Here is a 24,388-nt window from a genome sequence, read left to right on the forward strand (position 1 = left end):
CTAGAAGCTCCACCTCTCCCCTGACCGTCCAAAGGGCCTGAAGTTGCAGATGCCAAGTGAGATTTCCCAGTAATTACATGTGGTTCCCCAGTAGGTAAACTCTCTAGACCCTGGAGTTGAGGCCTAGGCTTTTTGTGTCCTCATTAAAAAAACTCACTGGAGATCATTTTCTTTCCAGTCCCTACTCAGAGGAGATAAGAGCCTCAGAAGGTAATGAAGAAGGGGGATGTGTATTAGAAACAAGCAGTGATGTCCAAAGATGGAGGTGAAGAGGCACGCAGAGGCAGAGGCAGAGACAGAGACAGAAGTCAGACAAAAACCAAGATGGGAAGATACAATGGAGAGAGAAAAGAAAAGAAAAAAAAAAGGAGACAATAAATAAAGGAGACAGGCAGATATAGGAATGTAGGCAGAGACAGATGAACCAGTGAAGACAGACAGCAGCAACAGGGAGAAACAGACAAAAACAGGCAGGTACAATGGGTGATAAGCAGATACATCGGGGTCAGGCAGAAAGAGACAAGAGAAAAGCAGAGACAGAAATGAAGCCATAGATATGGGAAGAGAGAGAGAGAGAGAGAGACAGAGGAGAAGGGTAGAAACAAATTAACTCCTTCCAGAGAAGGGCTTTCTAACTCTTGTCCTCAGTTCTGGTTTGTGTGTAGGGGAGGGGGGGGGGCGCGGTGTCTTTTCATCTCGGAAACAACCGCCCCCTTATCCTTCCTTGGGGGCTCTCCTCATGTGAGACCTCTTTTGGGGACAAGAAGAGCCAGCTATTCACCCTGCAACTTCTCTACCCCCACAGTCCTCTTTCTTTCTGCCTCCAGAAGTCAGGTGGGTCCTATCTAGAGGCAATCCCTAGAGAATCAAGGACTGATAGCCTTCCCCTCACTGCCTGCCTTCCCGAAAGGGAAAGGGGTAGGGTTGAGGAGAGAGAGCTGGGAGGTGGAGCATGTACTGGTGGATCTGAGCCCACCTGGAGTTCTCTGTGTTAGGAGAGACAAGATTCAGGAGTGACCCGGAAGATGGGCAGCTAGAAAGCATATAGTTCTGCAGGGACCCGTATGCTCCAATTTCCATAGTCTCAGTCAAATTCAGATAAAGATTGTGTTTCCTGTAGGGAAACAAATCCAAATTGGATCTGTGGTTTGAAAACACTGGGTTGGGTTTTAAAGGAAAAGGGTGGACCCTTTGACAGACTGTCTGCAAGAAAGGGGCAGAGAGAGAGAGACAGAGAAACAGAGACAGAGAGGCACAGAGAGACAGACAGAGAAAGAAGAAGAAGAAGAAGAAGAAGAAGAAGAAGAAGAAGAAGAAGAAGAAGAAGAAGAAGAAGAAGAAGAAGAAGAAGAAGAGGAGGAGGAAGAGGAGGAGAGGAAAGGAGAGGAGAGGAAGGAAGGAAGGAAGGAAGGAAGGAAGGAAGGAAGGAAGGAAGGAAGGAAGGAAGGAAGGAAGGAAGGAAGGAAGGAAGGAAGGAAGGAAGGAAGGAAGGAAGGAAGGAAGGAGGGAGGGAATGAAGAAGTAATTGACACCTGGCAAACCTGGAGATGCCTAGCTCCTCAGGCCAAAGACCAAGCCTCTAGTTGAAGCAGAGGGGCCCGACCCAGAGACTGCACTGACTCCGCCACACTAGAAAAGCTGCACAGCCCCTCTCTCTTTTTTTTTTTTTTTTTTGCGGGACAATGGGGGTTAAGTGATTTTCCCAGGGTCACACAGCTAGTAAGTGTCAAGTGTCTGAGGCCGGATTTGAACTCAGGTACTCCTGAATCCAGGGCTGGTGCTTTATCCACTGCGCCACCCTAGCCGCCCCCAGCCCCTCTCTTTAAGACTGCCTGTGTCTGGCCTCAGACACTTGACACTTACTGACTGTGTGATCCTGGGCAAGTCACTTAACCCTCATTGCCTGGCAAAAAAAAAAGACTGCCTGTCTTTCCCACAGAGAACAGCTGATGATCTCACCCTGAAAGAGCAAAGTAGAGACAGGGAAGGGGAATGAAGGAGACAGAAGAAAGATGCTAGGACCAGCTGCTTCATCCCACAGTGTCTGCTTCCCTCCTCCAGCACCTGCTGTGCTTACCACACAAGGTGGCACTCAGTGGCACTTACTGAGCCATTTCCTAAGGGTCTGTGGTCTCCCTACCTGGATTGTAAACTCTTTAGGGCAGGGGTGGTAACTACCTTCTCTATATTCCTGTTAAATGAATGAAAAACAGAACAGAAGCAGAAGGCCCCAACTAAGGCTATATTCCCAAACCATGAGACTGAAACCTGGAATATATGAAGTGCGGTTTTTCATTCCAGTTTACTTAGACTCCTGTGTGCCCATCACAGGGCTACATGCTAGAAGGAGACAAGAGGACAACAGATAGTGTGCCTGCCCACATGTAGCTTATGGTCTTAAGTCCTGTGATTTCACTGCTATAGGGAAACTTTGGTAAGGGAATGACCTCTGTGAAAGCCCACCTGCACCTGCTCTGTGACTCACAGTCTTGGCGAGCTGCCTGGGGCATGGAGATGTTGAGTGACTTGCCTCAGATTACACAACTAAAAAGTGTTAAAAAGGCAGCTCTGTCTTGCAGAGTACAAGGCCAGCTCACTAACTACTACACCCAGTGCCTCTCTTGCAATCGTCCTGGGGAGAATCAGACAACCATAGAAAAATGGAGAAAACAATCAGATGGGCAGCCCAGAAACAAGGAATCTGTCTTATTGAGTGTATGAGCATCTTAATGGGGAAAAAATAGTTAGCATGACCACCTCCTTCACTTTCCTTCCTTCCCAGTCCTGGATGGATCAAGAGTGACTAGGTCAGGAGTGCAAAGCTAATGCTATCTCTCTCCAGGGAAGTGGTCCTGTTTGGAGAACCCTTCCCACAGAAAAGCAAACAGAAAAGCAGAGGCCTTTCCCAGTATTCCCATTAGGCTTAGAGTTTTCAAGGAGTCTCAATTCCTCTCTTGGTTATCATTAGGATTTTACCCTCTTCCTAAAGCCTGGGGTTCCTTGGCAAGAGAAGAAAATGTGGGCCATTGGACAGAGCCTAGGGTTAGGTCCAATCACACAAGCTCACTTTGTGGCCATGAGGACATCACATCATTTCTTGGGCCTCAGTTTCCACAGTGGTAAAATAGGTATAATAACCCCTGCCTTGTCTGTTTCACAAGGAGTGTTGTAAGGATCCAATTAAGTAATTTGGGGGGGGGCGGCAGCTAGGTGGCACCATAGTGCACAGAGCCAGGAAGACTCATCTTCCTGAGTTCAAATCTGGCCTCAGACACTTACTAGCTGTGTGACCCTGGGCAAGTCATGTATGTAAAGGTGGTATGCCAAATATAAATATCATATAAAGTCTTTAACAAGTACCCCAAGGCTCTCTGGCAGCCCCCTGGTTCCTTCCTTCCCACTGCCCTACTCATCTCCTAGGCCAGCTCTCCACCCTCCTGCCTGACTCAGAAAGACCACGAGGTGTGGTCTGTCCTTTGAGCCCAGCAACCAGCCAAGTCCCGCTTAACTCATGAGATCAGGCAAGGTCACTCTGCCTCAGCCAACAAGCTCCCAAAGCCAGCATACTTCATGTTATATTCACCTCCTCAGCTTTCCCAAGGGCAGCACGGGAGGGCTTTGGACATACTTCCTGAATCTCCCCATCTGGGTCCATCCGTCTGAGTTTCTCAGAACCTCTAATGCTCAAACCAAAGGTGGTTTCGGGAAGCAGCCACTCCTGCCCTGAGAACCACACTCATTCCTACCCGAGGACCAGGCTGAAGTTCATGTGCCCATTTCATAGGCCATGTAGTCTATCACAGAGGCTACCAAAGATTCCCCACCCATCGTCAGCACTCCGTGGTCCTGCAAGGTAGTCCTACATTGTCTCAATTTGAGAACAAAAGCAAACCAACCAGTCTCTTGGAATCACATAAACTCAGAACTGGCAAAGACCTCAGCAGTCATCTAGTCCAACTCATAGTTGAAAGGAATCCCCACTATCACATATCTAACAAGTGGAGGCCCAGCCTCCCAGTGGGGAGAACTTGCTGCCTCTCAAGGAAGCCCGTTCCACTTTGGGGAATTGTTGGGAAGTTTTTCTTACCACCAATCCTTTGCTTGGTGCACCTTCCATCCACTTGCTCTAGGCTCAGCCCTCTGAGACCACGCAGAACAACCTTATCCCTTTTCCACACACTTAATCACAATAGCATAGCCCCCTCTAGGGGGCTCCTCTCTAGGCCAAACCTCCACGTTTCCTTCAAACAATCTTCCGATGTTTCAGATTTGAGGCCTTTCACCATCCCATTTGCCCTCCTCCAAAAACGTTCTTCCTAAATGTGATATCCAGAACTGAACACGACACTCTACCTGTGGTCTTCCCAGGACAGTGTACACAGGAACTCGCACCCTCTCATTCCTGGAAGCTAAGTCTTCCACGTGTTCCAAGATGACATTGGTTTTTTGGCTGTTAACTCAGAGAGAGTTTGCAGTCCACTAAAATCCCCAGATACATTTTACACAAACTGCTTCCTCACCCGACTTCTTTCATTTTATGCTTGTGGAGCCAGGAGGTGTTTGAGACCAAATATGAGATCTTACATCGATCCCAACATAGCCCAGTGCCCTCCTGGCCTGGCCAAGTCTTTTTGGTCCCTGCAGATCCACTGACCTACTGGTACTTCCCAATAGCCTCATAACAGATGTTAGGTGTATGGGCGCATTCACCATTCAGTTCCAGAGGAAGCTGGGGGAGTCTGGAGAGCTGCTAGATCAAGGGAAGTGACATCAAAGTTTCCCCTTTCTCTGCCCTGGGCAGCCGGCATCTGGAGCCTGGTATTGGGTTCTGGGGGCTCCATTTTTGGAAAGACATTGAGAAAATAGAGTCCAGAGAAGGATGACTATGATGGGGCCGGGAAATGGGAAGACCCTAAAGAAAGGAAGACCAGACATCATTGTCAGCTATCAGAAGGATTGGTATGAAGACAAGCGAACAGACATGTTCTGTTTAGTTCTGGAGTGCAGAACTAGGACATGTAGATGGAACAATCGTGGACATGGAAATAGCAGTTGTCATTGAGTCATTTAAGTTGTGTTCATTTGGGGTTTTCTTGGTGAAGATACTGGAGTGGTTTGACAATTCCTTCTCCAGTTCACTTTACAGATGGGGAAACTGAGGCAAACAGGGTTGAGTGACTTGCTCAGGGTCACATGGCTGGTGAGTGTCTGAGGCCATATTTGAAGCCAGGAAGATGAGTCTACCTGATTCCAGGGCTGGTGTTCTATCCACTGTGCCACTTAGCTGCCTGGAAACAACAAACATAGATTCAAAGCCTGGCTCTGCTACTTACCACCTGTGTGACCTTGGAAAGGTCACAAATTGTCTGGGCCTCGATTTTCTCCTCTGTAAAATGAGGGGGGTGAATTGGATCAGTAATGTCAAACTCAAATAGGAACAGATATTTGTAGACCACATGTTTTACTTAGAGAACTACATATTAACATTATCTATATTGTTTTGTTGTTTTCGTTTATTTTGTTAAACATGTCCCAATTACATTTTAATCTAGTTTGGGCTTTAGTCCACCAGCTTGATGCCTCTGATATCTCTTCACACTCTAGATCTATGATCCTAAGTAAGCAGGAGGCAGATTGGAGATGAATACATGGAAGAACTTTGTGATGAATAGTTCTGCCCAGCTCTGGAATGGGCTGGGCTGCCTTGTGAGAGAAGACAGTCCTCATGACTGGAAGTGCTCAGGCAGAGACCAGACGGGCTATCTGGCAGGCAGGCTGGAGAGGGCTCCATGAATGCAGCTGACTTGGGCTGGACTTGAGACGATCAAATGATACACAACTGAGAATCAGTGACTCTCCAGGTGCAAAGTTAGAAAGAGGCGGAAAGCAAGATATATATATAATCACTCATTAAAAAAAACACAATGAGAAGACTCTTGCACCTCCTCTCTGTCTCTGTCTCTCCTCTCCTCTTCTCTCTTTTCTCTTTTCTTCTCTGTCTCTGTCTCTCTCTCCCCCCTCTGTCTCTTTCTTTCTCTCCTCTCCTCTCCTTCTCCCTCTCCTCTCTTTTCTCTCCTCTCGCTCTGTCTCTGTGTGTCTCTGTGTGTCTCTCTGTTTCTCTGGGTCTCTCTCTGGTCTCTGTCTGTCTCTCTCACACAATACACAGCCTTGTTTTCTTCCACCTTCTGCATCATCACACATATGCTCCTGATGAAATCAGGAAGGAAAGTACAGCTGCCCCTGGCACTCGCCCTGAATATTTACAGCCTTGACACTCCACAGCCCCCCAGAGAGTCAAACATCAAACTGTCTAAGACAGGACAGGAGAAGAAGCCCAGAAAAGGGAGGCTAACAGACACATCAGTACCCTACAGGGCTTCGCTGGGATCTGAGGGGATGAAGGTCAGGAGGGGAAAAGTGAGGTCTCAGGGAGCTAATGGCCGACATGTGGCCGAGTCTCCTTCCCCCATCTCAAAGCTCTATCTTTGCAGCCGTGCCCTGGTGTAAATTTAAATTCCAAGCAAAACTTGGCAGGGCAGTCTTTTCCCCAGCTTCTTTATATGGCATGCCTTCCCTGGGCACCCAGCAGGGTCTCCCTTCTTTTATGGGCCTCCAAAGCCTGCAGAATCTCTCCCTCCCCTTTAGGAAATACCTTTGCCATGAAGTCTGTCAGGTTAGGGAGAGGGTCCTAGCTTTCTCTAAGCTGACAGTGTCACCAGCTACAGAGATGTCAGGCAGGATCAGGGCTGAGAGAATGGGACCAGAAGCCTGTGGAGGCTGCATGTGTAGGAGTTAATGGCCATGCTCACACCAAAGTTAAGCTTCTCAATCCAGGGGAGCGTCTGTGCTCTGAAAGACGCCTCTCTGGGCCAAAGAACTTCACTCTAGCCCTCTCATTTCCTGTTCCACACCGATCCAAGTCACCTCCCTCTGCCCTCTGTTGGGTGCAGACACTAGAGAACTCATAAGGATGCAGTGTGCATGGCGCGCGCGCGCGCGCACACACACACACACACACACATACACATATCCCTCCATCACCCACCACCTGGCCAGTGCTCCACTCAGAACCCTTCACTTTTCTTCCTTGTCTTGATGCCATTGCAACCTCCTGTGCTGAGGTTCCCCAGGAACAATGAGCTTTCTGTGCCCCCACCTCCCCACTCCCCACCTCCCCACTCCCCTCCTCTCCCCTACCCCACCCACCCTCCAGCACCAAGTCCAAAGCCCAGCTCTATCCATTGCCCTTCGCCATTGTAGTTGCAGTAATCTGGAAGCCGCTCTGGGCTAGGAGGAGTGTTCCTGGCAGAGGGGCCTGGCTTGGTCCTGGCCAGTTTTGGTGGTCAGTATGCTAGTCACATCCTCAGGCACTGCTATGACAACTTGCCTGTCCTCACACATAATAGCAGGACTCCACGGGGCTGCCTCTGTTCTCTGTGGAGTCCCCTCCACCCAAGAACCTCTAGCCTACACGTGCTCGTCTCTTTTCCAAGAACCCACACTGCTTTCCGTGTTTGTCAGCTGTAGGTATTTATTTCTCTCTCTCTCTCTCTCTCTCTCTCTCTCTCTCTCTCTCTCTCTCTCTCTCTCTCTCTCTCTCTCTCTCTCTCTCTCTCTCTCTCTCTCTGCCAGCTGCTATTTTAGAGTGAGTTAGGTCACTATCCAGACCCTAAGCTGAGCAATGTGTCTGTCTGTCACTATCACGGCTTGCACTCGAGGTGAATTTTAGGGATGGTTGAAGGAAATTCATGAGGAAGACCTTTGACAAGAAAGACTTCACCTATGGCCACCTCAGAAACTACACCATAGCCAGCAGGCAAAAAAACCCAAACCCCCAAACCCTAGTGCCATCAAAAAACTGATAAGGAATTGCTCTCTTAGATTTCTGAAAATAGAATCTATGGGCGCTTCTATCCGCTCCCTCCACACTACCTCAATTTAAGGCCAGAACATTCCAATGGGGTGAAAGTGAGGTATACACAAAGGATGAGAGGCAGGTCAATTTCAAATCCACCCTTAGACACAACCTCTGCCTCAGTTTCCTCAACTGTAAAACCCCTTGCAGGGTTGTTGTGAGGGTCAAATGAAACAGTATTTGTACAATGCTTATCACAGTGCCTGTCACAGAGAAGATGCCATGGAGGGGGCAACTAGGTGGCGCAGTGGATAAAGCACTGGCCCTGGAGTCAGGAGGACCTGAGTTAAAGTCCAGCCTCAAACTCTTGACACTAGCTGTGTGACCCTGGGCAAGTCACTTAACCCTGTTTGCCTCAGAGCAAAGGAATCTGCTAAGGAAATGCTCATTTCATTCCCTCTCATATAATGAGACAAGGCAAGACCTGGACTGGGGGGTTAAATAAAGCAGGTGAGTTCTAAGGTTCCTCCCAGCTCTAAATCTATGATTCTGTGACTCTAGGAACCCTTGAGTCTAAGCACTGGATACCTTTCAATAACTGCATTGCCTCTGGTCATCACTAGGGAGTCTCACAAGGGCATGTCTTACAAGCCACCAACTTCGAGCCGCTAAGACACCAGTTACTTCCCTCAATTCCCAAAGTTCCAGACACTGAGAACTGGTTCTCCCTCCAAGGCTTTCTCAGTGGAAGGCAGAGAAAGGCACAAATCAAGGAGACCCTGCCCATAGGAAATCAGTTAATGGGAACTCATCCCTCGCTGTCTTGTCAAAGACAACATCCATTACAAAACCAACCCTCCCAAGGCTCTGGTCAACTGGGACAAATTCTCTATAACCCAGGTGGTCCCCCTCCCCCAACGGTGAGATAGAAACTGAGACAAGCCATAACAAAAGGAAAACTTCACTAACAAATAACACATATACCCAGGCCTGTTTCCCTAGCACCCTCACCCCACCTCCCCACTGGAGGTCACCAAAATGACCAGGACTGTTGGGGAAGTGACATGATTTTACCTCACCTCCCCCAGGCCAAAAGGCAATGGGTGAAGGAGAAGTGTGAGGATGAAGCAAAGGGAGAGAATAGCAAATAGGATAGAGTCTTAGAGAGGGGAAGAGAAAGGGGTGAGGGCTTTATGAAACTCTTTGAAGAATGAGATTCAGCTCCCAGAGAAGCCTAGGGAAGTCCATGAAGCCTCCCTAGCCCCTTTGCTACAAATCACAGCACGCAGGCATGTATGTGTGTGCATACATGTGGGTGTGTGTATGTGCATATATATATATATATATATACACATATACATATATTGTACATGTATATATCTCCAGCTTATTAGTTTGCTTTCTTTTCTCCCCAACCCCCCCCCCCCAACAAGGGAGGAAGTGCCATGATTTGCCTCTGTAACCAAATCCACTGAACTGGTGGACTTTGCCACCCTGCCTGGAGCCCAGTTTTCTAGAGATCTAAGGGAAGCTTGAACACCTCTCTCTCTTCATCTCCTCACTCTCAGCTCAGTTCCCCCTCCTTCTCCCCCCTCTTTCCCTCCCGCTAGAAAAAAAAAAACAGCCCGGGGTTGCCCCGAAGTGCTACCTTCTCTGTGATTTTTTTTTCCAGACTGGGGGGAGGGGAAGTGGTCTGCAGGGTCACCTCGGAGCCCTCCAAAACCACTTCCTATGTGGTCCCAGGCGACCCCCCGAGGTGGGGGCGGCAGGGAGTGGGGGAGGAGCTGGTGGATGTAAACTGAGTGGATATGGAGGGCCGTCGGAGGGCCAGAAGGCAGGAGGGAAAACCCACCTTGGGTTGTCATTTCTTCCCAGGATTGCAGACCCCGAGAAGGGCTTAGGATTTAGAACTGGAAGCGACCTCGCATTTTATCCAGTCCAATCCACTCGTTTTACAAAGACAGAAACTGAGGCCCATTCAAATTAAGTGATTCGCCCAAAGTCACTTCACTTGGAAGCTGCAAGCCCGGTTTTGAATCCTCGACTCCTGGGTTCTCGGCACTAGCAAAGGCTTTTTTCTATTAAATCATTTGGGGCTTGTCCTGTAGCCACAAGCAAGTCAAGCCAGGGAAGAGAAAACAGACTTTGGGCAACTCCCAACAACTCTGCAGAATGAATAGACTCTGGGCTTGCCCCAGGCCCTCCCAACGCGCCGGGATGGAGATGGGTTTCGGTGTAGCAAGGCTCCAGAGGAGCGGGGCACCCCCTTCCCGGCTCTCTGTGACTCCTGGGGGCAGGAGTAGAGGTGGGGGGGGTGGGGAATCCAGAGTCTCCAGTGGGTCACGGATCCCAGACTCCGCCTGTCAGGAGGCTCTGCAGGGCGGCCAATGTTCCTCCCAGGCTCTCCACCCCCTGCTCCGCGGGCCGGACATCCCGGGCCAGAGAGGGCCTTCGGGGGATGGGGGGCGGGGGGAGCGGCGAGTGGGGACGCCGCCCCGGCCTGCGCTTGGCGCAGAGTTGGGGGGCGGCCTCCCCTCCTGCAGAGCACAAGGACCGAGAGCCATCTCGGGGTGGGAGTGGGGGGCTCCCGCGGCGGGATAGGAGATTTCAGAGCGCCCTCGGGGGCTAACCTTGGCAAAGTTGGGGGAAAGTGTTGCAAAGCTGGAAGAGAGGCCGGCCAAGCGGGGCGCGGGAGGAGGAGGAAGGGGAGGAGGGACGGCCGGGCTGGGTAGGGGAGGGGACGGCGGCCAGGGGAGCGCACCCACCTCTCCGCGCTGCAGCTGGAGGAAGCTGTTGAGATAGCTGGAGTTGAGGGGCGAGCCCAGCTGCTCGGGGCTGCCCTTGCCGTAGCCCAGCTCCGGGTGGGAGGCGCCGGCCGGCTCCGGCCGGAAGGCGTCGAAGGCGCTCGCCTGGTGCGTGTCCTGCAGGGACAGGTAGACCCAGTTGAGGAGCTGGGCCGGCTGGTAGACCGAGGCAGCGCTGGTGTCGATGGCTGACAGCAGGCTCATCTTGTTTGCCCCGCTACGCCTCGGCCGTCGCCGCCGTGGGCTCCTGCCCTCGGGCCCCCTCCACCGCTCCTCCCCGGGCCCGCTGCCCCGCTGCCCCGCTGCGATCTAGTGAGGGGCGGGGAGGGGGGGCCCGATCCCGCGCCTAGCCCTCCAGCCCCCCCAGCGCCGCCGCCGCCGCCGCTCGCCCTCTGCTCCGTCCAGCAGCCCCGCCGCTGCCTGCCTCTCTGCAGCCCGGCCAGCCCCGGCTAGGCGGCCGCGGAGCACGGAGTGGGGGAAGAAGTTCCACAGGAAACTTTTCTCCCCGCCCCCTTCTCTTCTCTCCGCCCCAGCGGCCGATCCGCTATCTGTCTTATTTCTGACCCCTCCGACAGCCTAGAGCGGGGCTGCAGAGGGGACGGGGCGGAGTCACCGCGCGCCCCCTCCCGCCCCCCGCCCCGAACTTTCTCCCATTCCCATTGGGCAGCTCTTTGACCGGGGATGACAACAGGGCGGGGGAATGGGCCGGGGCGGTAGCGGGGGAGGGCTCTCTTATCTGCATATGTATCAAGCACAGGGCCAATCAAAGGCCGCCCTTCCCCTTCGGTCAGTCTGGGCTCCTTTAGGATGTGGACACTGGCTTGCAAAGATCTGTTTGAATCGTGTGCATTTCTCTTCTCTTCTCTTCTCTTCTCTTCTCTTCTCTTCTCTTCTCTTCTCTTCTCTTCTCTTCTCTTCTCTTCTCTTCTCTTCTCTTCTCTTCTCTTCTCTTCTCTTCTCTTCTCTTCTCTTCTCTTCTCTTCTCTTCTCTTCTTTCCTTCCTTCCTTCCTTCCCTCTGTCTCTTTTCTCCTTTCTCTCTCTCCCCTCCTCTCTTTCTTTCTTCTGTCTCTTTTCCCCTCCTTCTCCCTCCTTCCTTTCCTTTTTATTTCTTTCGTTCCCTTTGTATACCTGTCTGTCTCTCTCTTTCCCTCTTTCCCTTTTCCCTCTTTCTTTCTACCCCATTCTCTCTGTCTCTCTTTTCCTCCTCTCCCTCCCTCTTCCTTCCCACCCCCCTCCTTCCTTTACTCTCACATTTCTTTTTTCCTTTTTCAACTTAATATCACTTGTGGTTCCTTTTTCTTCCTGATTTCTTTCTTTGGAAATTCAGTATGGATACACACTTTTCAAAAGGAAATTTTGGAAAAATTCAGGAGATTTTGAGGGGATAAAACCCCCAGAGTTTCAGCTTCATAATCATCTAGTGGTCAGATCCCTATTTCTTGGCCTCAATAAAAGTCTTCTCAAATCTGGCCTCAAGCATTTGACACTTACTAGCTGTGTGACCCTGGGCAAATCACTCACTTAACCCTCATTGCTCCACCAAAAAAAAAAGTCTTCTTTCTCGATCTTCCTCCTCGTCCTAATCCTCCTTTTCTCCCTGATTTCCCCCCTTCATTTTGTCTCCACAATTCATTTCTCTTTCCTCTTTTCCATTTCTTCTCTTCTTGTTTTTTTTCTTTTTCTTCTGTATTCTTTTTTCCTTTGATTGACTTGCTTCCTTTATCAATATCCTCCCCTTCCTCTTCATCTTTTGCTCTGCCCTTTAATTCTTCTCCTTTCTCTTTCCCCTCCATTTTCCTTCTCCCTTTTCTTCTCCCTACATTTGTTCCTCCCTACATTTGTCTTGGCTCAAGATATTGAAGTTTTCCCCCTTGGCCAAAAGCTAAAACCTCAGAGTCAGATTAGACATTATGCCCAGGCCTTAGTCCCTTTTTCCCCCAAAAAGTGGATCTTGGGTAGGACTGAAGGAAGTCAGGGGGAAAAAAGTCACCTCCTTCCCTAGGATGGCTGGAGCTTCCCTGTTTCCATGACTCCAATGACAACCCGTCCATAGGTGACTTGAATGGGCAAGATGACCTCTAAAAGCCCTTACACTTTTAAATCTGTAAACCTATGCACCCTCCAAAGTCCACCTCCTGTCCTGACCTCTTCCTTTCACTCTAGTTCTGTTTGTCATCCCCTGTACACCGTCTGGCCTCCATGCCTACTTAAAAGTCATTGTCCCCACCTTCTTGAATTCTGTGGCCTCTGCCCCTTCCTATCTATTGTGACTTAGAGCTTTCAAAACCCACCTCTTCCAAGAAGCCTTCACCCTGCCTACCTGAACTCTCCTCCACTGTTTCCCTGAAATATTTAATTTGTGCTGTGTTAATGTGAGCCTTTGGTTTTTGTTACACAGTTGTTCCCAGGGTCTGTTTCCTCTCCTAGAGTTGGATATCCCAGAAGGGAAGAATCCTTTCTTTTCTCACATTGTTAATTCTACTACCCCAAACCATACACATATATGCGATCACATGCACAATTCCTGATTCTGTACCTAGTAGTACAGAATCCATAAACATTGTTGACTGACAGCCCTGCCTAGAAGTAAAGGAGTGTCCACTAGATGACCTTCCCAGGCTTCAGCCTCTTACATTTACCATATGGGCTGTGGGACTGTGTAATCAGATAGGTGGGAAAGGCTTGGCTGAGGACTTGAAAAGGGGAGAAGCCACCCACCAGCGCTAGCGACTACCATATGACTTCACTTATTTGATCATCATTAGTCATTAAGTACAACACTGAGGGAACCATGTCTCCAATTCAATTCAAAAGTTCCTAATCGAGCACCCATTGTATACTCACTCAGTTTTGTGCTAGATACAGAAGAAATAAAAGATGTTTCCCCTCAAGAAGCTTTCCGTCTAATTGGGGAAATGACATACATGAGATAGACAATAATGATGGTATGCTAACAATCCACCAGTTGTCTAGCCAGCAAGTGTTTTTTTAACTGCATACTACATGCACAGCTCCTGTGCCATGCTTTGACTGAGAAAGAGTTAACAAAGAAGAGTGAATATTGAATTATGAGAAAGGAAAAATAGATTTTTGTTCTCATTTTTATTGATATCTTTGATTTTTGTATAACCTTCATTTCCAATTACATTTCTCCCTGTCTCCTACCCACCAAGTCATCACTTGTAACAAAGCTTTTAAAAGTTTTAAAAATAGAGGGGCAGGGGCAGCTAGGTGGCATAGTAGATAAAGCACCGGCCCTGGATTCAGGAGTACCTGAGTTCAAATCCGGCCTCAGAAACTTGACACTTACTAGCTGTGTGACCCCGGGCAAGTCACTTAGCCCCCATTGCCCCGCACACAAAAAAAAATTTAAAAAAAAATAGGGGGGCAGCTAGGTGGCACAGTGGATAGAGCAACGTCCCTGGAGTCAGGAGGACCTGAGTTCAAATCTGGCCTCAGACACTTAACACTTACTAGTTGTGTGACCCTGGGCAAGTCACTTAACCCCAATTGCCTCACTAAAAAACAAAAAACCAAAAAAAACCCCAAAAACAAAACAAAAAGTTTTAAAAATAGGGGCAGCTAGGTGTTGCAGTGGATGAAGCACTGGCCCTGGATTCAGGAGGGCCTGAGTTCAAATCTGACCCCAGACACTTGACACTTGCTAGCTGTGTGACCCGGGGCAAATCAATTAACCTCAATTGCTTCACACACACAAAAAAAAGTTTAAAAAATAAAACAGTTCAGCAAAACCAACCAACAGATCAAACTTGTCTGACCATATATGCTATATTCCACACCCATAGTCCCCTGTCTCTGCAAGGAGTGAACAGAGCTACATTTTCTCAGCTCTTCCTCAAGGCTAGTTATAATTACATAGCATTCAGTTTCAGGATTTCATTATTTTTCTCCATTTAGAAAATTATCATTACTGTATAAATTGTTTTCCTGGTTCTGCATCAGTTCATATAAGTCTTCCTATATGTCTCTGAATTCTTCATATTCATATTGCCTTATGGACCAGTAATATTCCATAACATACATTTACCACACTTTGTATGGCCCATTCTATGATGCCGTCCCTGGCATCTACTTTATTTCTAGTTCTTTACTACCATAAGAAGAGCTACTTTGAATATTTTGGTGTGCATCTGGTCTTTCCTTCTGCCTTCACCCTCCTTGTGGTAGATGTCTAACAGTGGAATCTCATGAGATCTGGATTCTAATCTGTAAAAGGATCTTTAAAATCCCATCTCCTGACTATTCCATGTAATCACTATATGATCTTAGACCACTTGCCAAGCTCCTTCCTCATCCGGAAAATGTAATGCTAACAGACCTACCTCAGGGGCATCAAATTAGATCATGAATGTGAAACCCTAATTCGAGGTCTGTGCTTCCCTGAAACAGCATTGGAGATCCCAGGGTCATTTCCATGCCATCAAAATGAGATATCAGATGAAATCTGTAGTGGAAGTGGGCAAATATAAAGTTCTATTATTAGGACAGATTTGATCTTTGCCCTGCCCTTGAGGATTATACAATCTATTTAGAGGCAAGACTTAAATATCTGCATGAACTAAATGGAGGGAAATTGCTAAACTGTTCACAACTATGGATGATAAATAAAAGATAGGGGGCAGGGTAACCAAAGAAAAGATATATAACTTTGATGAAAGTGGATCGGGGAGGTGAGATAGTCTTTGGTACCCAGGTAACTAGAAGGGAAATATGATGGCACAAAACAAACCTCTACCTGAAATCGTCTAACTCCTAAGAGAAAACCAGTGAGTGAGGCTCATGGATCTCCAATTCATCCCAGACCCTAGAGCAAGGGTGTAGTGGAAGGAGCATTGGATTGAAGGTCAGGTGATATGGGTTGCAGTCCCAGCTTCCGTGACGTGACCGTAGGCAAGCCACTGAAACTTCCCAGCCCTCAGATTCCTAGAGGTGTGCTACAGCTGATCAAGGAGACATTGGCTCAACCTCCCAGCCCTCCAGTCACAGGCTGGGCTGAGGAGGTCTCCTTTTGTGGAACTCTTACTCAGCTCTACACATTCATCATATGTAAATTCCTGCCCTTCTTTCAATTTCACTTCCAGTTTTGTTTGGGGGGGGGGGGAAGAGAGAGAGAGAGAGAGAGAGAGAGAGAGAGAGAGAGAGAGAGAGAGAGAGAGAGGAAGAATGAGGCAAACATTTTATTTATAGCTTCCCAGACACTGTGTGCCTATCTCAGAGGTGCTGTATTTTCTTATGAGGTTCTGGAAGCTACCAGGTCACCTAGGGACCAGCCTGAAGCTTATTAACATAGGAAACTGGGGGGCAGCTAGGTGGTACAGTGGATAGAGCAACGTCCCTGGAGTCAGGAGGACCTGAGTTCAAATCCGGCCTCAGACACTTGATACTTACTAGCTGTGTGACCTTGGGCAAGTCACTTAACCCTCATTGCCCAAACCAAACCAAACCAAACCAAACCATAGGAGACTGACTTCCTGGTGAGGACTGGGATGTGGACAGGGGTGGACAAAGGGATTATGACAATCATATACATGTACACACACACACACACACACACACACACACACACACACACACGCTCATTTATTTCCCCCAATCTTACAAGTGATGAAACAGACCCAAAGAAATGAAGTCACTTGCCAGTTGTCATATAAGTCAACATGGAATAATTCAAACTCAAGTCTAGGGTTCTTCCAACTAAACTACTTTATCATCATCAATAATAAGCATTTATTAATCACCTACTGTGTTCCAGGCACTATAATAACCACATAACTTTTCTATTTCCACTAGTCCCTATTCTTCCTGGGTTATACTGAAATCAAGGCTGCTTTCATGGTGCAGATCACTGAATCCAAAATTCAAAGACCTGGGATATAGAGAAAAAGATCTGAGGGTTTTAGTAGACTGCAAGCTAAATTATTATTATTAAAAAAAAAAAAAAGGTAGGGGCAACTAGGTGGCGCAGTGGATAAAGCACTGGCCCTGGATTCAAGAGTACCTGAGTTCAAATCCAGCCTCAGACTCTTGACACTTACTAGCTGTGTGACCCTGGGCAAGTCACTTAACCCCCATTGCCCCGCCAAAAAAACCCAAAAAACAACCAAAAAAAACAACCAAAAAAAAACAAAAACAAAAACAAAAAGGTAATGTGATTTTAAACTGTACTCATGAAAGTATATTTTCCAGAGTGCAGGAGGGGAGAGACTTTCTAAACTCTGCCCTGTCCAGGACAAACCTGGAGGGTTATGTTCATTTGTGTATACCACACATTAGAAAGGAATTAGAATGTAGAAAAGTTATTGGGGTAGCAAGGGGACTGGAGATGATACATTTGAGGATCAGTTAAAGGAACTAAGAATGTTCAGGTTGAGGAGAGAAGACTTGGGGGTGGGGGAGGTTCAATAAATATCTTTAAATATTTGAAAGAATCTTATGGGGAAAGGGGCAGAACTTAGTTTTGGTGCATATCACCTCCCTGGGATTCAATTTCCTCACTTATCCAAAGAAGGGCTTGAACTACAAAATCTTTCTGGAATCCCGTTCAGCTCTCTCATACTATGATGCCCTTCCAGAATGAGCTGAAAGCTGCCTAACCATTACAGCTGTCTAAAAGTTGAATAACCTGCCTGGAGAGGTAGGGAGTTCTAAATACCCAGAGATGGGCCAGGTGTGGCAGGATGTCCACCCATTGGCAATGTTGGAGAAGGAATCTCCCCTTCAACACAAGTAGTTCTAGATGCCCTCCTGTCTCCCTGCTTATTTTGGGATTAGATAATTTTTGGTGACCCAGTTCTATGGCTAAAAGACCAATCATGGAACTTAAGAACACCAGAGCTAGAAGAGACATTGGAGATTACCTAGACCTCATTGTACAGCAGAGGAAACTGAGGCCTAGAGAGTTGGAAAAAGCTGATGGTAAAGCTGGACCTAGAACTGATCTAAGTCCCAGTCCTAGTCCCAGTGACTTTTTTTTTTTGCAGAGTAATGAGGGTTAAGTGACTTACTCAGGGTCACACAGCTAGTAAATGTCAAGTGTCTGAGGCTGGATTTGAACTCAGGTCCTCCTGAATCCAGGGCTGGTGCTTTATTCATTGCACTATCTAGCTGCTCCCCAACCCCCATGACCTTTTTCCTTTTTTTGTGGGTATCTATCCTGGTGTAGTAGGTAGCTAGGTGGCACAGTAGATAGAACGCTGGTTCTAAAGACAAAAAGACCTGAGTTCAAATCTGGCCTCAGATACATACTAGCTGTGTGACCATGGGCAAGTCACAACCCCATTTGCCTCAGTTTCCTCATCTATAAAATGAGCTGGAGAAGGAAATGGCAAACCACCATTCCATCATCTCTGCCAAGAAAACCCCAAATAGGGTTACAAAAAAAAACTGAACAGCAACAGTCTGCTTTAGTGAAAAGAGATTTAGAACCAGATGACATGGCTCCGAATTAGAATCTTAGGTTTGAATCTTGGCTCTTTTGCTAACAACCTGTGTGACCTTGAGCAATTCATTTACCTTTCCTGAGCCTCAGTTTCCTCATCTGTAAAATGAGAGGGTTGGGGGGGGCGGCTAGGTGGCACAGTGGATAGAGCACCGGCCCTGGATTCAGAAGGACCTGAGTTCAAATCCGGCCTCAGACACTTGACACTAGCTGTGTGACCTTGGGCAAGTCACTTAACCCTCATTGCCCTGCAAAAAAAAAAAAATGAGAGGATTGGACTAAATTAATTCTAAGACTCCTTTAGGCTCTAAATTCAGTTCTCTGCCATGTTTCATTCATGGAGTTCATGCCTCAGATTCCTTATCTATCAAATATGGAAAATAATCCCTGCCCTGACTACTTCTAGTAACATAGAATCATTGATTTAGAACTGGATGGGGAGGCAGCTAGGTGGTTCAGTGGATAAAGCACCAGCCCTTGGATTCAGGAGGACCTGAGTTTAGATCTGGCCTCAGACACTTGACACTTACTGACTGTGTGAACCTGGGCAAGTCACTTAACCCTCATTGCCCCACAAAAAAAAAATTTTTTTTTAAATAACTGGGTGGAACCTTAGGGAACATCTAGTCCTAATTTCTCACTTTACACATGAGGAAACTGAGGCTCATGGAAATTACATAATTTCCCATGGCCAAATGAGAACTAAGTTTTCTCCTGGGTGTTATGGATAAGAAATCACTTTGCTGAACACAAAGCCTATGGGTAGGATTTTTAAGTCATGGAGCAAGGAAGTTGGCTTTGACTAAGAATAATCCTCTTGTGATGTCCTTATTGGGAACTGTGAGTTCTCTCTCTTAACGCTCCATGAGAGAGCAAGGTTATGCTTCTTTCGAGACAAGGAAATGGAGATCTGAAGTGACTACTGACCGGTGATCATGTCAGCCTAAGCTAGAACTGGGCAGAATATTAGAGAACCGAAAAAAAAGGATGGCCCCGACCCCCCTCTCATCCAGACTGAAAGACTTGTGTATGTCTGAGGCTTTTCCCAGTTTCTTAGAAAATGATGTCAAGTCAATGGTATTTTCCCTTTTTTTACAAGTCTTTACCATTGATAAGGCAGAAAAAAACCAGGTCTCTTGATAACATTTAGCCTGAGAGTCCTTCCTGATGGTTTCCAGGGAGCAACTTCATTCCTACATGGAAGTCTGTGTGCCTCTGATTACTACTATTGTTCCTTTGGTCCCTCAGAACTGGCACCAGGGGCTCTGCCTTTGGGAACAGATACTAGGAGGGAAAGGAGGAGTCTTGATGAGGCTAGTCTTTTTTTTTGTTTTGTCTTTTCTTCCCCCTGGTACACTCTAATCCAACAGCTAAACCAATCTGAACACTGAATGGGAAATTCTACTTCCCTAGGAAAATTTCATTTCTCCCATGTTTCAGTCTTCCCTTATATTTCCCCCATCTCTCTCCAAGAGAGAAACACTTTCAAAATTCTAACCCTCTTAGGTATAAGAAGGGAAAGTGCTCTCCCCTGGTATAAATCGCAGACTTTAAGCTTACATGGACTGAGCTCAATGGGAAAGGGGGCAAAGGGTTATCTCCTAAAATCATATCGCTTTGACCTGGTTCTGAAGTCAGAAAACCTGGGTTCAAGTTCATACCTCCGACATTTCCTACCTGTCAGACCTTGGGCAAAACATTCAACCTACCTGGGCCTCAGTTTCTCCATCTGTAAAATGTAAGGCCTCTGAAGTTTCTTCCAATGCTAGGCCTATTATTCTATGCTCCCCAAAACTCTCTCTGGGAACTTTAGAATATAGCTCATGCATATGTTTTCAATAATGAATGTTGGGGACAGCTAGGTGGCGCAGTGGATAGAGCACTGGCCCTGGATTCAGGAGGACCTGAGTTCAAATCTGGCCTCAGACACTTAACACTTACTAGCTGTGTGACCCTGGGCAAGTCACTTAACCCCCATTGCCCCACAAAAAAAAATAATAATAATAATGAATGTAAAATGATCACAACTTCCATTCAGGTACTCAAGGTAACAATTCATACCAGGTATAGGACAGCATTTATTTCATTCCACAGAAAGTGCAAAGCAATGGAAGGACTCATTATTTTTTAAAAATATGTTTTTATTTATTTCATTAAATATTTCCCAATTGCACATAAAAAGTAACAATCAATTTTTTAAAGTTTGAGTTCAAAATTCTCTCTCCTCCCTGTCCTTCACTGAGAAGGCAAATGATTTGATAGCAATTATATGTGTGAAGTCATTCTGACCATATTTCCATATTAGCCAAGGACTCATATTATTTCATGAAATGAGAACCATTCTCCTTTCCTCCTTTCTCTTTTCTTTCTTTCTTTTTTTTTTTGCGAGGCAAAGAGGGTTAAGTGACTTGCCCCGGGTCACACAGCTAGTAAGTGTCAAATGTCTGAAACAGGATTTGAACTCAGGTCCTCCTGAATCCAGGGCCAGTGCTCTATCCACTGTGCCACCTAGCTACCCCACCTCCTTTCTCTTTTCAATAAGTCCCATCTTTACCCCAAGTACCTGTATAGGCTTCCAGTCATGCAGTAGTACCCTAAAAGTTTTAAATTGCCCCCTCCCGACCCCACAAGAAAGAAAAGGAATTGGAGATTGCTAGAGACAATTCCCTCCCGCCCCCCCCCCTCCCCACCACGTGCTGATGAGTTTTACTTTCCCCTCAGGGATCTATCAGGCTGACCCAGCCTTACAGCCCTGCCCTAAGGGTTTGAAAATCCAACTGAAAGAAAACAAAGTTGGAGCTACAATAGGAGCAATCCTTCCCCGGCTCCAAGTCTCCTCTTTACCCCCAAGGATCTACGAAGGCCTCCAGCTTTACAATCCTAGTCTAAGGGTTTAGACGACCCTTGAAAAAAAAGAATTTGGGGTTGCTATAGAAGCAACCCTCCACCCCATCAGACCTACACTTTCTTTTTTTGTTTGTTTTTGCGGGGCAATGAGGGTTAAGTGACTTGCCCAGGGTCACACAGCTAATGTCAAGTGTCTGAAGCTGGATTTGAACTCAGGCCCTCCTGAATCCAGGGCTGGTGCTTTATCCACTGCACCACCTAAGCTACCCCAACCTACACTTTCAAATAAATAATCTGAGACTAGTAGCAGAGGGCAGAGGATGGCTTTTTGCTCCTCTGTGTTAAGGCTTAATCCCTTCCTTATCCTTCAGCTCTGGCACCATATACTCAATCCCCTTTACTCCAAGAAGCTGGTGGTGTCATCTAAGAACTATGTGTCTCTTTTTCTGTCTCTGTGTCTCTGTATCTGTATCTCTCTCTGTGTCTCTGTCTGTCTCTGTCTGTCTCTGTCTCTGTCTGTCTGTCTCTGTCTTTCTCTCTCCCTGACTCTCCCCTTTACTCCTTCTTCTCTCCATTATGACACAGTAGATAGAGTACTGAGTTTAGAATCAAGAAAATCTTGGTTCAAAGCCTGCTTAAGACATTTAATGGCAATGTGGTGGTGGGCAGGTCCTTAACTGCTCTCAGCCTCAGTTTCCTCATCTGTAAATTGGGAATAATAATAGCACCCACCTCACAGGGTTGTTTTGAAGATCAAATGAGGTAATATATTTAAAGCACTTTGCACACCTTCAGCACTATGTAAATGTAAACTAGTACTGCTGCTCTTATTACCCTGCAGAGAACATAGGTTCTAGGAAGGTGGAAACTGAGTTGTTACTTTCTCTTGTATTCCTCACACTGTTTAACACATGGATTAACATCTAGTAGGTGTTCAGTCAAGAATGGAACACTTGGGCATATTACATTGTAAATCCTGAGGAACCAAGGACACTGCTACAGGTTTCTCAATTTATTTGTTTTGTTTTTGTTTTTTTGTTTTTCAGTGAGGCAATTGGGGTTAAGTGACTTGCCGAGGGTCACACAGCTAGTAAGTGTTAAGTGTCTGAGGCCGGATTTGAACTCAGGTCCTCCTGACTCCAGGGCTGGTGCTTTATCCACTGTGCCACCTAGCTGCCCCCCAAGGTTTCTCAATTTAAAATAAATACTCCAGCCCATGAAGATATGGGACCTTTAGGCCTGGGGATGTTTCCTTAACACTCCGAGTGTATTCAGAAATGCTATTATGCTTTAATTTTATTCAACAAGTATCTATTAAGTGCCTACTATGTGCCAGGCATTGTGCTAGGGCCTGGAGAAACAAAGATCAAATCAAACTGGAGCTGGTATCAGAGGTCAGGTACGTCCTACTTGGAGGGAACAATGTGTTGGAATATGCATAAAAACCAGACACATGCACAATGATTTCAGAGAGGAAGCTCTGAAGGCATCTGAAAAAACCTCCTGGAATTAGGTGGTGACTGAGCTGAACCTTCAAGTGGGTCAGTCTGAATGGAATGTAGAGTATGTGAGGGGTAGTGATGTGACATTGACTTATAAAGGTAAGTTGCCATCAGTCTATGGAGGATTGTTTTAAAAAGGAGTTTATAGTTTGTCCTAGAGAAATAGAGAGCCAGTGCAGTTTCTTGAACAAGAGAGTGACATGGTCAGACTTTTGCATCAGGAATATAAGTTTGACATCTGTGTAGAAGATGAATTCAAGAGGGAGGAGCCAGCCAGTATTTATATCGATGGTCCACTCAGCTTCCAGTATTCCAAGAAAAGGCTAATGATTTACTAGCTAATATTGAGCTTTGGTCATTTCTCTCCTGCTTGTCTGTTTTCCCAGTTCCTCAGTGACAACTTCCTGTGCCCCCTCTCTTTTCCAGGGAACAGAGACAGGAAGAATGATTTTTAAAAAAATCATTCTTGGCACAGGTACCACATTTAGGCAAGAGCTGGGCCTTGGCCAGAACTCAGCAAGCTGAGAATACTCAACAGCAACGTCTGGCCCCTTTCATGCTTCCCCAGAAATCGGTGCTGCCTCCAGGTTGGTCCCTAGGACTTGACTTCAGAGCAAGCTCCAGGTTAAATTGTGAAGATTGTCTTCTGCTCCCTGGCATTTTTCTTTTTGTAATGCTGTACCCAAATACACAGTGCTCTTATATTCACTGATGGCTGTCCAGAGCACTCTTTAGTAGCCATAAAGCTTTGATCTGCCTTGTTTGAGCTCCTACCCTCCTCTTCCATCCAAATTCCCATTTATCAGTATATTAGGGGAATGGCACTGTAGACATTCATTCAGACTGAAGTATGAAAGATTAAAAATTGATTCATACATTATTTTCCTAGAGAATTTGTCTATTACAAAAGAAATTTAGCAACCCAAAGGAATAAGATTCTAATGATGGAATTTCAGGTGGTATTACAGTAAAGTAGATATTTTGCAACCAATCTCTCTGACTGCCCTCTCAAATAATAATTGGCCCTGTCTGATAGAAGAGGAATGGTAAGAAGAGGGAGAACTCAGACTTTGACTAGAGAGTTTTTGTGTTTTGGAACAAGGCTGGTGACTGGCTAAAGCTGCCAATGCTCACACCTTCAGGGACTGGAAATCTGGAATCACAGAAACTAGGAGTTGTAAACTCCTTTACACATGACTTAATCTGATCACTTACCAATGCAGGGATTCTGACCAGGACATCCGTGATTGACAGTTATCCAACCTTTGCTTGAATATCTCTAGTGATGGGGAATTAATTACCTTGTAAGGCTGCCTGTGAGTCAGGAAAATCTGGGTTCAAATCCAATCTCTGACACTTATTAGCTTTTTACTAGTTTACTAGACTTCCTAGGGGCAGCTGGCTGGAACAGTGGATAGAGCACTGGTCCTGGAGTTAGGAGGACCTGAGTTCAAATGTCACCTCAGACACTTACTAGCTGTGTGACCCTGGGCAAGTCACTTAACCCCAATTACTTTAAAACATCTGGGACCATCTCCAGTCATATATATCTTGCTGAGGCAGCTAGATGGCGCAGAGGATAAAGCACCGGCCCTGGATTCAGGAGGACCTGAGTTCAAATCTGGCCTCAGACACTTGACACTTACTAGCTGTGTGACCTGAGCAAGTCACTTAACCCCTCATTGCCTTGCAAAAACAAAAAACAAAACAAAACAAAAATATATGTATATATCTTGCCACTGGACCCAGATGGCTCTGGAGGAGAGAGTGAGGTTGGTGACCTTGCACAGCCCTCCCTCACTTCAATCCAGTTCACTGCAAGTCACAGTCTTCTTTGAGAATGAAGGCCAAACAATAACAACGACTTCCTAGACAAGTCACTTCACCTCTATTGTTAAGGGCTAAAATTCTAGCTAAACT

The 24,388-nt window shown here is 46.7% G+C and overlaps 1 protein-coding gene across 2 annotated transcripts in view; it reads right to left on the reverse strand.

Moving 5' to 3' along the window:
- The window catches only part of ZCCHC24 (zinc finger CCHC-type containing 24), a 159,416-nt gene extending 148,201 nt beyond the window's left edge, over positions 1-11,215 (reverse strand). For both annotated transcript variants that reach the window (XM_043983317.1, XM_043983316.1), the window contains exon 1: positions 10,621-11,215. In XM_043983317.1, the coding sequence (XP_043839252.1) occupies positions 10,621-10,863 (243 nt within the window). In that variant the 5' untranslated portion in view covers positions 10,864-11,215. The remainder of the gene's footprint in view (positions 1-10,620) is intronic.
- Positions 11,216-24,388: the final 13,173 nt, after the last annotated feature.

The sequence above is a fragment of the Dromiciops gliroides genome, chromosome 2, assembly GCF_019393635.1.
Source record: "Dromiciops gliroides isolate mDroGli1 chromosome 2, mDroGli1.pri, whole genome shotgun sequence".
In the NCBI taxonomy this organism is placed as follows: domain Eukaryota; kingdom Metazoa; phylum Chordata; class Mammalia; order Microbiotheria; family Microbiotheriidae; genus Dromiciops; species Dromiciops gliroides.